We start from the raw sequence: 15124 nt of genomic DNA on the forward strand, positions 1-15124 counted from the left end.
CTCTAACCCCTCTGCTCCATTTCATTGTAGATCTTCTGGAAAAATCCAGAGTGATTTTCCAGCAGCCCAAAGAGAGAAGTTACCACATCTACTACCAGATCCTCTCTGGGAAGAAACCAGAGCTGCAAGGTAAGGCAGCCAAAGATGCAGCACAGCCCTTGGAGCATGATGGCCTGGAAATAGCCACAGGGAGCTCTGCTGTCAGCTCTGAGGTACACAGGAATGAGCAAATCCTGCTCACCATGCAGGTACTGCCCTCCAATGCTTTGTAGCTGTGCAGGATTATAGGATTGGTGGATAATTCAGGGTGGAAGGGATTTCAAGAGGTCATCTAGTCCAGTTTCCTTTATCCCCACAGGCTGAGAAGCCAGACTAAAGCCCATTCTGCCACTGTCTAGAAGCAGAGGTCACTCAGGGTCTACCTGCAGGGTGGGAGTGGGAGTGCACTTTGCAAAGCTGCCTTGCATAGAGTTCTCATCATGTGGTGGGTACAGCACTGACCTCAGCATGTGGAGGCTCGAGATTTAGTCCTTCTGGGGTTGGCAGAAGTGTTCTGCAGCCTACTCTGAGCTCCTCCAGCCTCCCTGGAGAGGTGACCTGTTTCAGCTGAGCTTGAAACCACCTGCACAGCTCACTCAAGGGCCCTGGTAGAGACCTATTCTAGTTGTGTCTTCCAAGCAGATCTGCCCTCCAGATGCCACATCCCACAAAGTGCTCAGGAAACCCTTCCCTATGCAGAAGGAAGGCTGGCACAGCCCCCTGGGGTGGTCAGGTTTTGGCTGTGGGCTCCTGAGCTTGGCACTGAGCAGCACCTTATTAGGCAGGTCTGGAGAGTGGTGCAGAGCAGTAATCTTATCTGGTGTCACAAGGGCATGGTGGCCACTTCTAAATCAGTCTGCAGCCAAGCCATATCCCAAGATAGCAAGCTGGAGGCGATCACAGAAGAGGTGGACCCATCTGTGGACCTGCTGGAAGAGGCCATTCCTCCACTGGCTGGTGCCCTCTAGTTGAGGCTGGTGGAGCCTTCCCTCTGCATCCATGTCCAGAGCTGTCCCCCTGCCCAGCTCTCTCTGTCAGACTGACCTCACTCTCTGCATGTCTTCTCCCCACAGATATGTTGCTGCTCTCCCTCAATCCCTACGACTACCACTTCTGCTCCCAGGGTGTGACAACTGTGGACAACCTGGATGATGGCGAGGAGCTCTTGGCGACAGATGTACGTGTATAGCCCGAGCCAGGGGGCTGGGAAGGGCACAGCCTCCTGCTGGGCAGCTTGGGCACCTGTCCTATCTTCTGTGTCCCCCTCTAAATTAGCTGTGAGTTCCCTCTGGTTTATTGCCCTTGCTCTATGTGAGCCTCCAAGAAAGCAGAGTGACTCTGAGCTCCACCAACTGCCTCATTCAGGCATCAGAGAGAAATTCCCTACATTAGGAAGGGCCTGTAGCACTTCCCATAGTGCCCATGAGAAAGAAGATCATAGAATCATATAATCATTACATCACTGGAAAAAACCTCCAAGGTCGTTGAGTTCAGCCTGTGACTGATCCCCATCTTGTCATCCAGCCCAGAGCACTGAGTGCCATGTCCAGTCATTTCATGGATACTTCCAGGGATGGGGACTCCACCACTGCCCTGGGCAGCCCCTTCCAATGCCTGACAACCCTGTCAGTGAAGAAATTCTACCTGATGTCCAACCTGAACCTCCCCTGGCACAACCTGAGGCTGTTTCCTCTGGTCCTGTCCCTTGTTCCCTGGGAGCACAGCCTGACTCACCCCTGGCCCAGGGAGTTGGAGAGAGTGAGATCTCCTAGGACCTCAGCTTAGAAAACTTCTTGTAGATGTTAGGCTAGTCCTTTTGTTTTCAAATAGGCCTTGTGGGAGCTGGGCTCACATTCCAAATCCCATGGACAGGTTTCCTTGGTTGGGTGCTCAGAGTCCCAGGACAGGGAGAATGCCTCAGGAGATGGTGGGAGAATGGACCAACCCTCACCTCAGAGGGATTTTGTTCTATCTATGCTGCTCTGTCTCTCCTCAGCACGCCATGGACATCTTGGGCTTCAGCAATGATGAGAAATATGGCTCCTATAAAATTGTGGGAGCCATCATGCACTTTGGCAACATGAAGTTCAAGCAGAAGCAGCGAGAAGAGCAGGCAGAGGCTGATGGCACTGAAAGTGAGTTGGGCTCTGTGCTCCAGACCTGCCCAGCCTGGGCTGGGCATGCAAATTCCCCAAGGGCAGGCTGGGATAATTCCCCGTGCCTGGCCTGTCAAGGTCAGTGACCATGATCCAAAACACCCACACTGTCCTGGGCCCTGCTGTACGGCCACAAAGGGGCCTGTCCTGGAGAAGGATATTTAGGGCAGTCTTCCTGTAGGCACAAAGGGGTAATCAGAGCTGTCTCAACAGCATCACAGGGTGTCACACCTCAGCTGTTCAATCTTCTCCTGCTTTTCATCTCTTGTATTTCTTTAGACAGCATTCCAGAGCAGGGCATCCCCAGGGAATGAGGATGCAAAGGACCTGCTCAGGTCACAGCCTCCTGAAGAGCAGTTAGAGTAGGATAAAGTCACTGTCTCACTTTTCCCAGTTTGTTGCTTAGGAAAACCCAATGCAAATCATAGATCTTAGAATAGTCAGGCTGCAGAGCAAACCTGGAGGAAAAGGGTGACTTTCCACCGTGTGAAAGGATGAAAAGGGAGAGCCCCAGCACTTACCTGAAAGGTTTAAGCAGGGATCCAGCAGAAATTACTACCTAGATTAGACCTTGTCATGCTCACATTCATGAAGACTTCACCTTGCCTGAGGAATGTCAACACAGGCTTTGGCTGCTACCTGGTAATTAATGAAGATTTTGTTCTGGCAGTGATTTCCCTACAGAGGTGATTTCCTATCTACAATATGCTATTAAGAGACTGTGAAAAACAAGGAAGAAAATCACCTCTTTTCTGGTCAGTTCAAATTCACTGCATGAGAATCCAGACTTCCACTGGAAAATGCACAGAGATTCCCAGATAAAACCTGATAAGATACTATAGCAGTTGTATCCAAACACTGAATTCTCAGGCAGAAGGTTCAGATTTTAAAAGCATCAAACAATATCCCAGATGGGAAATCACATGAGACACTGGAGGAGACTCTGGAGCAGATGGGAAAACCAGTATAGTTAACACTGATCATCATAAGGGCTGGTCATTTTTTTGCTTCCATCTTTTTATTTCCCAGAGCTTCCTGCTGGCTCCTCATGCCTTTGTACTGCTTTCCAGGTGCTGACAAGGCTGCCTATCTCATGGGGATCAGCTCAGCTGACCTCATCAAGGGGCTGCTCCATCCTCGTGTCAAAGTGGGCAATGAGTACGTGACCAAAGGTCAGAATGTGGAGCAGGTGAGTGGCACAGGACAAGGGCTCCCTGCTGGCACTGGGGAGTGACTCCTCTGCACAGGGGGACTGGTGCTTCAGTTCACTCCCTTGGGTTTAGGAGGGCACTCCAGAGAAGATGTATCCACAGTTAGTGGCTTTTAGCAGCTGGGAATGTTGGTGGCAGAGCTGGCAGATAGTTTTGCACATTAACCATGGCTGGAGATTCAGTGCACCATCTTTGAAATGTGGGTTGGATCACAGCCAGAGGAGCTCCAGGTTCTGTGGATCTTCAGAGAGTCACAGTCCTGTGGAGAGGTCAGCCCTGAAGAGTAGAAAACTCATCTAAACACGCATCTAAACTGATCTTGTGGGAGCTTCAAATGAACCAAAAGTGTATCTTGTCAGATTCCAGCCACATCCCTGTTCAGAACCCAAACCTGGCCTAACTAGTGCAAGCCAGTCCTTGACTACAACTCAAGAGGATCTTAGGAACTGGTGTTTTATCCAAAGTGAGCTGTAGGCTCTTGACAGGCACAGGGCTTCTGAAATAGCACTTTAGACTGAATTTGTACCCTAAGACTTGGAAGCAAGACCAGGACAGTGACACAAGAACACATTTGTGAGCAATGTGAAAACGAATTTTGGAGCACGTACTGTAACCACAAACTCCCTGGATCTCTCTCTCTCCATCCTTTGAGTGCCAAGAGGAGCTCTCTTCATGAGCCTCTGGCCCCTGCAGAAGCAGGGAGAAGCTCATGGGCTGCTCTGTGACTTGCCTTGCAGGTGCTCTATGCTGTGGGAGCCCTGGCTAAAGCCACCTACGATCGTATGTTCAAGTGGCTGGTGACAAGGATCAACAAGACCCTGGACACTAAGCTGGCCAGGCAGTTCTTCATTGGAGTGCTGGACATTGCAGGCTTCGAGATCTTCGATGTGAGTTCTGCAGGTCCCTGCAAAGGGTTTGGGGGAAAGGTGTAGGGACAGCTCAGTCCCCTGGAGTTTGACAGCTCTGTCTCCTCCAGCAAACTGCTGGCCTTGATGGGAAAGAGCTCTAGCCTGAATTAATTCATGTGGAGCAGACAGGCATCTCACAAGGGCTGATTTAACATTGCAGTGCCACATCTCCAGTGATTCCTGGCTACCTTGTCTCATAGCAATGCAGCTGGGCCTGGCAGAGATCACCCTTCACACCCAAAGAATAAGTGTGAATCCCTTCGCTTCTCAAGCTCCTTCTGACTCACCTCTGTGTTGTTCTTGCAGTTCAACAGCTTTGAGCAGCTGTGCATCAACTTCACCAATGAGAAACTGCAACAGTTCTTCAACCACCACATGTTTGTCCTGGAGCAGGAAGAGTACAAGAAGGAAGGCATTGAGTGGGTCTTCATTGACTTTGGGCTGGACCTGCAGGCTTGCATCGACCTGATTGAGAAGGTAAAACATGAGTCAGTGCATGGGAACTGCTGGTAGATGGTCTGTTTGCAAAGGCTGGAACAGTGAGAGGTGCTCTGCTACCAAAATTTAGTTATTCCCTCCCCGGTCAGCGGCAAGTGCCCAACTTTATTTTCTCCACACTTACAGTTCAGAGCCTCCAGCTCACTGAGTTCTTTTTGACACATATTTTGATTTTATGAAAACATGAAAACCCTGTTCCTACCTGCTGGTGAGCCACAAAACCTGGTGCAGCCTTTTCCTCCAGAGAACGATGATCTCTGCCCCTTTTTTCCTCCCCACTTGCTGCCCCCTCAGTGCCTCTTACTTGAGCACTTGCTGATTCAGAGCAGTTTGTAGAAAAGATCTCCATGCATGAAGGAAACTCAACTCTTTTTTTGAGTGGTAAGGAGCAAACCTGTCAGGATACTGGAGAGGATCTTCCCTTCTAACAATCTGAGCAAGCTGAGCAAGCTCCCATGTCTTGTAGGCCAGCCCCCCTCGGACTGGAGCACACCAGTGATGGTTTGACCCCATGGCCAATGTCTTGTACCTGGATGAGAACAAGGTCTCTCAACTCAAGCCTTGCTTCACCTTGCTCAGTGGCACAGAGAATTCCCTGTTTTGGAATGGGACTTGGCAATGCTGAGCTCAGTTCTCTTTACACCCCCTTCTCTCTGCAGCCAATGGGAATCCTGTCCATCCTCGAAGAGGAGTGCATGTTCCCTAAAGCCTCTGACATGACATTCAAATCTAAGCTCTACGACAACCACATTGGGAAGTCACCCAACTTCCAGAAGCCCCGTCCGGATAAGAAGCGCAAATACGAGGCCCACTTCGAGGTGGTGCACTATGCTGGTGTGGTATGTCCTGGCAGCTCCTCCACAGCACCCACACCTTCCCCTGGCTGGACAGGGCTGTCCTCACCTGTGTCTCTCCTGTGACAGGTGCCATACAACATCACTGGGTGGCTGGACAAGAACAAGGACCCCCTGAATGAGACAGTGGTGTCCGTCTTCCAAAAATCCCAAAACAAGCTCCTGGCCTCTCTCTATGAGAACTATGTGGGTTCTGCTTCAGGTGAGGAGCACTCTCACCTTTTTTGACCTCGGTCTCTCCCTGTCTTTGCAGCAAAGCCTCCTCACCCCCACACCCAGCTGTCAGTGCAGCATCTGGCAGCCTGGGCAAAGGGAAGACCTACACTGATCCCTAAAACCTCCCTGGCCTGGATAGCTGGGTGCTGGCCTAAGGGCTTTAGGTGTGTGGTCAGGACCAGGCTGAGCTTGTGTGGGGCTGCAGGGCTGTCCTGGTGGCCCTGTGACTCTGGGGTGTGTGAAGGGGTTGTTACCAGGACCTGAGGAGCAACACCCAGAATTGGGTGCTGTGGGAGATACTTTTGGTGTCTGTGGTTTTGTTCTGTATCAGGGCTCAACCATCACTGCTCTACAGAGAGCAAGGGCTGTGGGAATTTCAGGGGTGCTTGGGGTTGCTGCTGAGTCCTCCAAGCTGTACAGATGTTTTGCTGATGTAATTAATCAATATTTCAACCCAACAGAGGAGCCCCACAAGCCAGGCACCAAGGAGAAACGTAAAAAGGCAGCTTCCTTCCAAACAGTGTCACAGCTGCACAAGGTAAGAGCCAGTCCCTCATCCATGGCCATGAGGGAAACGTGCTCAGAGGGTCCCACTGGCAGTCCCTCTTCTCTGCCAAGACTCTTGGCATGTTGCACATGATCTCCTGTGGCCTGAAAGACCACCAGAGCTCCTGAAAGACCATCACTAGGCAAAGGCTGCCAAACCCCTCTCATCCCTGAGCAAGGGGCCTGTGCCTGTCAGAGTCCCAGCCCTGTCCCCGTGCTCCTGGGGCAGGACACGAAGCTCCAGGCTGGGACAGTGGTGGCTCCCTTGGAGCTGGAGCTTGTGCTACTCCTGCCCACATGACGCTTTCACTGCCCAGCAGCTCCTTCGCCTTTGAGAGAGCGGCAGTTAAGACTTGTAGTGATGTTTAGATAATGTATCACATGAACATCACTTTAAGTCTGTGCTACTTCTCTCCTCATTCTTGCCAGCAGGAAGGACAACCTTTGGGCAGAAGAAAATGGAGGAGGATCTTGCAGGTCTCTGAGCAGGCAGCTCTTTGTCCTGGGAGGTGGCCTGAGCTATTCTACAGCTCAGGACAACACATACCCCTGTTCCATGCTCACCCCAGGAGTTATTAGTCCAGCCCAGAGCTTAACCAACTGCATAACAGCACAGAGGGGTGTGTGGGCCCATGTCCTGCCATGGCAGCCTTGTAGTGACAGGGCAGTGGGCACAGCACCAAGCCTGGCAGGGCTCAAGGAGTGTTTGAACAGTGCTCTCAGGCACATAGTGGGATTTTCAGGGCATCCTGTGCAGGGCCAAGTGTTGGACTTGGATGGTTCTTGTGGGTCCCTTCCAGGCTTGGAATATTCTGTGATTCTGTGACAGGGGGCTTGAAGAGGGCAGTGCTCTGGCAGAGCCCCTGTTCAGAGAGAAGTGTGACCTTTTTTCTCCTGGACAAGTCACAGGCCTTGGGGAAAGGTGTCTGTGGTGAGAAGTTGCCTCGTGATGATCTGGAGCTGTGGGAAGGTGTTCCCTTTCCTGAGCTAGTCCTGGACAGGCTGAGCCTGTATGAGCAGGGGAAGGAAACAATGAGGGTGCAGATGTCTTTCCCACAAGCAAAGGCAGGGCCAACTCCAGGCTTGAGCCCTGCCTTGGAAAGAAAAAGAGGTGCAGTCCAGACTGGCAGGGCCTTCTGTCACAGCTGTAGGGGGTGGAGGTGCAGGGGAGTCCTAATGATCTGATTGCAGCCAATGTGGACACCAGCAGTGGAATTGCAGGGTGCTCAGCACTGGGCTGATGGGCACCAGCAGAGTTCTGCACCAGGAATATGCTCAGTCCTGTCTTCCTGGCTCTCTTCTCCAGCAAAACTTTGTCTATAAATACTTGGGAACTATCTGGCTCCTCTCTGGCACAGCAAAACCTGCAGGTGCCACTTGGCATGTCTGCCAGCCCAGACCCCTCTTCCACAGCTCCCTGCTGTGGTCCCCCACTGGGGCTCAGGATGTCTTGCTGACAGGAGAGCAAGAGGAAATTCCCCCTTTCCCATGACATAAGGGACTCTCAGAGTCTGCTCTCTCCCTGCCTGTGGGGGAAAGGGGCTGGAGAGAAGTGTTGTAGGGGAGCAGAGCTGTGACCTCACCCTGTGTGTGCCCTGCAGGAGAATCTCAACAAGCTGATGACCAACCTGCGCTCCACCCAGCCCCACTTTGTCCGCTGCATCATCCCCAATGAGACAAAGACCCCAGGTAGGATGGGCTGAGGCAACAGCTTGACAGTTCCCTTGGGAACATCCACATGTGAGAGCTGGCAGAGATTCTTGCACCCACCTTCTCCCCAAACCTTTTCATGCTGCCACTGAGTCCTGACCCCATCTCAGTGTTGGTTCTCCTGTGTCCCAGGAGAATGAGCTTTGCCAGGTTCATGTTTTGACTGTGCATTCATGGTTGGGCTGCTTTGCATGTAACAGCAGGCAGAGATGAGTCTTTCAGAGTGACTCTCACAATCTGAGGCCCAGGCTGCAGCCCTGGTGCTCAGCACAGACCTGCAGGTCAGGTCAGCACTCATGTCCAAACCATGGCCTATTTCCAGAGTTCAAGCCCAGGCTGCAGCTCTTTTTGCTCTGCCTTCTTGGGCTGAGCCCCTGCTCCATCTCTGTTCTGCCCCAAAGGAGCCATGGATGCCTTCCTGGTGCTGCACCAGCTGCGCTGTAACGGTGTCCTTGAAGGCATCCGCATCTGCCGGAAGGGATTCCCCAACAGGATCCTCTATGCAGACTTCAAGCAGCGGTAACTCCTTCCTTGCCCAGCAACCCACACAGGTTCTGAGGGGAGACAAGACTTGTCCTGGCTCTGACCTGCTACCCAGCTTGTGCAGGGCTGGTCTGAACTGCCCCATACCCCCAGTGCATGTACAGTTTGAGACAGTTCTGCTGCTGGCCCTGGAGTGCCAGTCTTGGATGGGTTGGTGCCAGGCATGGACCGGTTGGTGCCAGACATGCATAGGTTGGTGCCAGATGGGGTGAGATCTGGTGAATGTCTGAGATGCTGAATGCAGAGCTGGTGCAGGGGGATGGTGGCAAAGCTCAGGGCCTCCAATCCTGGCTCAGATTTTTCTCTGCCCTTGGGATGGATTCTTAACCGTTCTCCAGCTGGTCCCATCCACACTGCTTGGCCTGGGCATGACTAGGCATGGTGAGGCCAGTGGTCTCCTGCTTGCGCAGACTCCCTGGTGTCCAGGGACTAAGATCTGGCAGGGTTCCATGGGGTCTACTCTGCAGAAGAGCCAATACTGTATCCTGGAGCACCTGCTTCATACATGGCTCCAGCCTGTGCTGCAGCAACGTGCCTCTGGTGGGAACTGGCATGACTGGGGTTCAGGAGTGGTGATGGAGCCATTGACTCTGTGCTGCAGTTCTCCTGCATGTCCTCCCTCTGCTTTGTCCCTGCAGTTACCGTATCCTGAATCCAACAGCCATTCCAGAAGATAAGTTTGTTGACAGCAGGAAGGCCACAGAGAAGCTGCTGAGCTCCCTGGAACTGGACCATGCACAGTACAAGTTTGGTCATACCAAGGTGAGACCAGGCAGCTGTTCCTTGGGAGGGAGACATTGCCCCTCCTGTCTCTCTGCATTCCCAGTGCCCAGCCTGTTTCTGCCTGGCCATGGCCCTGCTGCAGCCCTGCACTCTACAGACTGCATGAGGCCCTTGAAGGCACTGAGGAGGGCAGAGGAAGGTGCAGGCTGGGAAGGGAAGAAACTGGTCAGAGCAGGTCACCTTGTGACACCCAACACAGTAGCTTTTCCCCACTGGGGAACACGATGTGCTCAGGGCAGGAGATCAGGTGCCCAGGTGCCTGTGCCATGTGTGGGTGCACCTCCAGCCAGAGCAGAGCATGGGTTTATGCCCCTATAGGGAGGGCACCTAAACCCCCAGTGGGTAGCCCTCATTGCTCCATGTATCCCTACTTTGGGGCACATGTAACCCAGGTCTGCCTGGCAGGTGGTGTTCCCCCCAAGCCCTCTGTCCTCTCTGCTGGTGACTCCATTCCCACTGTCCTGCCCACAGGTGTTTTTCAAGGCTGGTTTGCTGGGCTTGCTGGAGGAGATGCGAGATGAGCGTCTGGCCAAGATCCTGACCATGCTGCAGGCCAGAATCCGTGGGTTCCTCATGCGCCTGGAGTACCAGAAGATCATCAGCAGGAGGTGGAGTTGGAGGGGGGGAAGAGGCAGAAATTTGTGTGTCTCCTTGTTCCTTCCGCACGTGTCAGTGGATTTAACCTGTGGGTCTTCCCTGTGCCTGGCAGTGGCTCATGAAGGCCTGAGGGATGGAGGCAGACCTGGGAGAGGCCTGGCATGGCCCTGGTGGGGAGGATCTAGTTGAGGGGAGCCTCTGGTTTCCACTGGAAGATTCAGAGGGAGGCAAAGTGAAGAGAGTGAAAGCCAAGCCATACCACCCAACCCACTAGGGCCAGTGTGGTGTGCAGACAATGTGCCATTCATTCACCATTCTGTCATTGGTCCAGCTGGTGGATAATGCAGCCATGTCCAGGCCTGCAGAAGGCAGGGTGGGATATGGGGAATCTACAGCCCTGATGATGCTGTGCTTGTATCCCTCCAGGGAAGCCCTCTATACCATCCAGTGGAACATCCGGGCCTTCAATGCTGTCAAGAACTGGTCCTGGATGAAGCTGTTCTTCAAGATCAAACCTTTACTCAAATCTGCTCAGACTGAGAAGGAGATGTCCAACCTGAAGGAGGAGTTCCAGAAGCTGAAGGAGGCTCTGGAGAAGTCTGAGGCTAAAAGGAAGGAGCTGGAAGAGAAGCAGGTCTCCATGATCCAGGAGAAGAATGACCTGACTCTGCAGCTGCAGGCAGTGAGTGCCTCACGTCCTCTCTGGAAGTGTAAAGGCAGAGTGGGGTCCATGGGTAGAAGAAGGAGTACAGTGGTGTAGATCCCTCCTTCAGTCTCTTGCAGTTCTGAGGCTTCCTCATGGTCACAATCTGTCTGAAATGCAATGTAAGACTCAGTGCAGACCTGAGCAGCCTCACATCTCAGGGTTGTCCCCTGTCTCTGGAAAGGGTGTTCTCCTCAGGTGGGAGTGGGAGGGATGGCAATGTTTGCTCACCAAACTGTGGCTCATTGTGCCATTTCTGTGCCAAGAAGTGTCAGTTCAGTGTTTCCTTCCTCTGGAAAGGTTCAGTTGCTCTCTGGCCCTGATTAGTGGTAGTGGTTGTCCTATGAACTTTGGAAATGGGCAGTAGCTGTATTTTTTTTTGTACTCCTGAGCACCCTGGGCTTGCTCTGCCTCTTCCACGAGGAGAACTTCAGCTCTGGGCCAATACAGGATGACTCAGAGACTGCTGGGGTACTCCTGGGGCAGTGGGTGAGCACTGGCTCTCCTGTTCCTCTCCCAGGAGCAAGACAACCTGGCAGATGCAGAGGAACGCTGTGACCTGCTGATAAAGTCCAAGATCCAGCTGGAGGCCAAGGTGAAGGAGCTGATGGAGCGTGTGGAGGATGAGGAGGAGATGAACTCAGAGCTCACCGCCAAGAAACGCAAGCTGGAGGATGAGTGTGCAGAGCTGAAGAAGGACATTGATGACCTCGAGATCACTCTGGCCAAGGTGGAGAAGGAGAAACATGCCACAGAGAACAAGGTAAAAGACCTCCCTGCAGAGCCCAGCCTCACTGCCCTGGGGCCTCAGTGCTGGTGAGACATGTCAGGTGTGGGGGAACTGGGGTAGGGCAGAGTGAAAAGGGATGTGGGAGAGAGAAAAGCCCCACAGTGTCCTGCCTTGTTCCCAGGGGAGTGTGGGCAGAGAGTTCTGTGCTGTGACAAGTGATCCTGGGGCATAGATAACCCCTCTGGTGGTACCATCCTGGCCAAGGGAGAGGGGCTGGCTGCTATTGGGGTGCTGAGCTGCCATTGACCACGGACCTCCTGCCTTTCAAGGGTCAGGCTGCTGAAGCAGTTTTGCATCCTCTGTGGAAAGATGGACTCAATTTTTGATTGCATTTATTTAGGTTAAAAACCTGATTGAGGAGATGGCTGCTCTGGATGAGATCATTGCCAAGCTGACAAAGGAGAAGAAAGCCCTGCAAGAGGCCCATCAGCAGGCCTTGGATGACCTGCAGGCTGAGGAAGACAAGGTCAACACGCTGACCAAAGCCAAGGTCAAACTGGAGCAGCAAGTGGATGATGTGAGTCATAGGCCAGTGACAATGAAGCAAGAGAGGTTTGAGCCACATCTCCAGGAGAGCCCAAAGGCTGTCCCTGAGTGGGAACTGGAGGGTGAGGTCATTACCAGATCCCAATTTAATATGTCCAGTTGATGCATAACCCCAAAGACAAAGTGCCCTGAACCAAGAGGTTCCTCATGGAGAGCAGTCCTGGGCTGAGGGAATGGGACTGGAGATGAGCTGGGAAACACCTCTGGCTCTCAGGGCTGGCTGAAGTTCCCACAGCAATGGGCATGGGTAAGGGTGGGGTTACAGAATGTCCTTTCCCCTCCCTATCCCACCTTCCTTCATTCTCCAGCTGGAAAGCTCTCTTGAACAAGAAAAGAAGGTCCGCATGGATCTGGAAAGAGCAAAGAGGAAGCTTGAAGGAGACCTGAAGCTGGCACAAGATTCTATAATGGATCTGGAGAATGACAAACAGCAGCTGGAGGAGAAACTCAAGAAGTGAGTGTGTGGCATGTGCCTGGGCTCTGGGTTTGCTCTGCACCTCTAAATCAAACATTTGTGTAGCCTCTGCAGGGACTGCTGGGATGTGGCTCTGGCCACTGCTGGTGGGACCAGTTCAGACCAAATGAGGGCTGAGCTCTCCTGGGCACTTTGAAGGGTTACTGAGGAGCTTGTGAACTACACAGACTCATAGATTAGAACATTGTAGACCTTGGGGTACATGGGGTTGGAGAGGAGGGACCCGCTTGGCAGGACCCAAACAGAGCTGAGACCTCAGCTGCAAGTATAGACTTCATCACTCATGTCCCAGTCTTGTTGAGGAGCTGAAGGACACCTTGAGACCTCAGAGGGAAACCCTCAGAGCCAGTTTGGCCACTCCACCCCTCCCTGATAGTCTTCCATGTGCTGTTTCTTACCTCTGCAGTCCCTTTTCTATGGGGGTTTGTTTGGCCTCTGGCCTGGGTGTTACAGTGCAGGGACCTTAAGGAGCCAGAAGGACCTGCCAGGAGAGTGTTTGTCTGAACAGAGGCTCTGCCTTCCTTCTGTACAGAAAGGACTTTGAAATCAGTCAGCTGAATTCAAGGATTGAAGATGGGCAAGTGACTGAGTCCCAACTGCAGAAGAAGATCAAGGAGGTCCAGGTATGGTATGAAGAGCTGTTCTTGCAGCCCAGGAATCCAAAATTTCCATCACATTTAATGTGCTGGGGAATCTGCATGGGCCAGTTCCTCTCTGAGCACAGGGGCATCTCCTTGGAGAAAGAGTGATGGACAAAGCTGGCATGGTAGGCAGAAGCAAAGCCCTCTGCCAAAATGTGGTGGGCTGAAAGTTAAAGAATGAACTATCAAAGTGAACTCTATCAGCAGCCTGAGGAACAGCTTCTAGAATGTAGCTGTCTGTCCAAAATAAAACCTTTAATTCAGTGCCCAAACTCTGAAAACCCAAATTTAGTGTGCTGGGCTTCTTCCTGTCAGAGACAGGTCCCGTTTCATGGAAGTTCCCATGAAAAGAAGCCAATACCAACAGGGATTCTGATGGGAGGGCACAGAGGAGAGCAGGAGCTGCACAAAACACACCACCAAGGAGCACCAGGAGCTCCTGCCTGCCAAAACAACCGAACATTTGCTCTAGACTTGTGTCTTATTGCTCCTCATGATCAGTGGAGACACCTTGCTCCGTTGTGGACAGCAAAGATGCTGGAGGTTCCCCTGGAGCATCTGCCTCGCTCTGTCCCTGCAGGGCCGCGTGGAGGAGCTGGAGGAGGAGCTGGAGGCCGAGCGAGCAGCCAGAGCCAAGGTGGAGAAGCAGCGGGCAGAGGTGTCGCGGGAGCTGGAGGAGCTGAGTGAGCGGCTGGAGGAGGCTGGAGGGACCACGGCCACACAGCTGGAGCTCAACAAGAAGCGGGAAGTGGAATTCCTGAAGCTGAGGCGGGACCTGGAGGAGGCGACGCTCCAGCACGAGGCCACGGCGGCCGCGCTGCGCAAGAAACACGCGGACAGCGTGGCCGAGCTGAGCGAGCAGATCGACAACCTGCAGCGTGTCAAGCAGAAACTGGAGAAGGAGAAGAGCGAGATGAAGATGGAGGTGGACGACCTGTCCTCCAACATTGAGTACATCACCAAGAACAAGGTGGGTGTTGGTTCTGCATGGGGCTGGTTTGTTCTGTGAACATCAGTGCAACTGGTTGCAGTGCGTCCATAGGATGGTGTCCCAGAGAGTTCTGGAGGTGTTTAGCCTGGAGAAGAGGAGGCTCAGAGGTGACCTCAGCACTGTCTAGAACTACCTGAAGGGAAGTTGTAGCCAGGTGGGGGTTGGTCTCTTCTCCCAGGCACTCAGCAATAGGACAAGGGGGCACAGTGGGCTCAAGCTCTGCCAGGGGAAATTGAAGTTGGAGAGCAGAAAAAAATTCTTTACAGAGAGAGTGCTCAGGCATTGGAATGGGCTGCCCAGAGAGGGGGTGGATTCCCCCTCCCTGGAGGTTTTTCAGCTGAGCTTGGCCGTGGCACTGAGTGCCATGATCTGGTAAAGGGACTGGAGTTGGACCAAGGGTTAGACTCGGATGATCTTGGAGGTCTTTTCCAACCCGATCAATTCTATGATTCTTTGCTGTGGCTGAGTCCCTGTTTCTCCCCCATGTCCCCGTGGCAGTGTCTTGCTTGTCCTAGTGAAGTCTACAGGCTCTGGGAGGGCATTTTGTGGAGACTGACTTCAGGGAGCCATTGTTAGCTTCGCAGAGACAGGAGAGCTCTGGCACCTCCTGCTCCCTGCCCCGTGTCCCTGTGGGATCTGCTGAGAGGACAGCAAGTCCCAGGCTGGGAGAATGGTGCTGTCAGGCCTGAGCTGGGGCTCACACAGGCTGTGCTTGGTGCCTGCAGGCCAATGCTGAGAAGCTGTGCCGCACCTACGAGGACCAGCTGAACGAGGCCAAGGCCAAAGTGGATGAGCTGCAACGGCAACTGACGGACGTGAGCGCACAGCGGGGCAGGCTGCAAACTGAGAATGGTATGTGGGGCAGGAACAGGGGGCACACGGCTGCCTCAGGGCTGCTGTGGGTGGGGGAGCTGGGG

General features: G+C 53.1%; 1 protein-coding gene across 1 annotated transcript in view; it reads left to right on the forward strand.

Moving 5' to 3' along the window:
- MYH7B (myosin heavy chain 7B) overlaps positions 1–15124 on the forward strand; it is a 31541-nt gene that overhangs the window by 8798 nt on the left and 7619 nt on the right. Inside the window, exons 10-29 of the mRNA XM_071573253.1 lie at positions 31–129; positions 1113–1216; positions 2036–2174; positions 3266–3384; positions 4144–4293; positions 4621–4791; positions 5472–5651; positions 5736–5868; positions 6344–6420; positions 8030–8117; positions 8540–8657; positions 9320–9443; positions 9936–10072; positions 10488–10743; positions 11285–11527; positions 11895–12071; positions 12409–12554; positions 13108–13198; positions 13797–14186; positions 14933–15059. Of these exons, the coding sequence (XP_071429354.1) occupies positions 31–129; positions 1113–1216; positions 2036–2174; positions 3266–3384; positions 4144–4293; positions 4621–4791; positions 5472–5651; positions 5736–5868; positions 6344–6420; positions 8030–8117; positions 8540–8657; positions 9320–9443; positions 9936–10072; positions 10488–10743; positions 11285–11527; positions 11895–12071; positions 12409–12554; positions 13108–13198; positions 13797–14186; positions 14933–15059 (3069 nt within the window). The remainder of the gene's footprint in view (positions 1–30; positions 130–1112; positions 1217–2035; positions 2175–3265; positions 3385–4143; positions 4294–4620; positions 4792–5471; positions 5652–5735; positions 5869–6343; positions 6421–8029; positions 8118–8539; positions 8658–9319; positions 9444–9935; positions 10073–10487; positions 10744–11284; positions 11528–11894; positions 12072–12408; positions 12555–13107; positions 13199–13796; positions 14187–14932; positions 15060–15124) is intronic.

Source organism: Pithys albifrons, chromosome 18, assembly GCF_047495875.1.
Source record: "Pithys albifrons albifrons isolate INPA30051 chromosome 18, PitAlb_v1, whole genome shotgun sequence".
Lineage (NCBI taxonomy): Eukaryota > Metazoa > Chordata > Aves > Passeriformes > Thamnophilidae > Pithys > Pithys albifrons.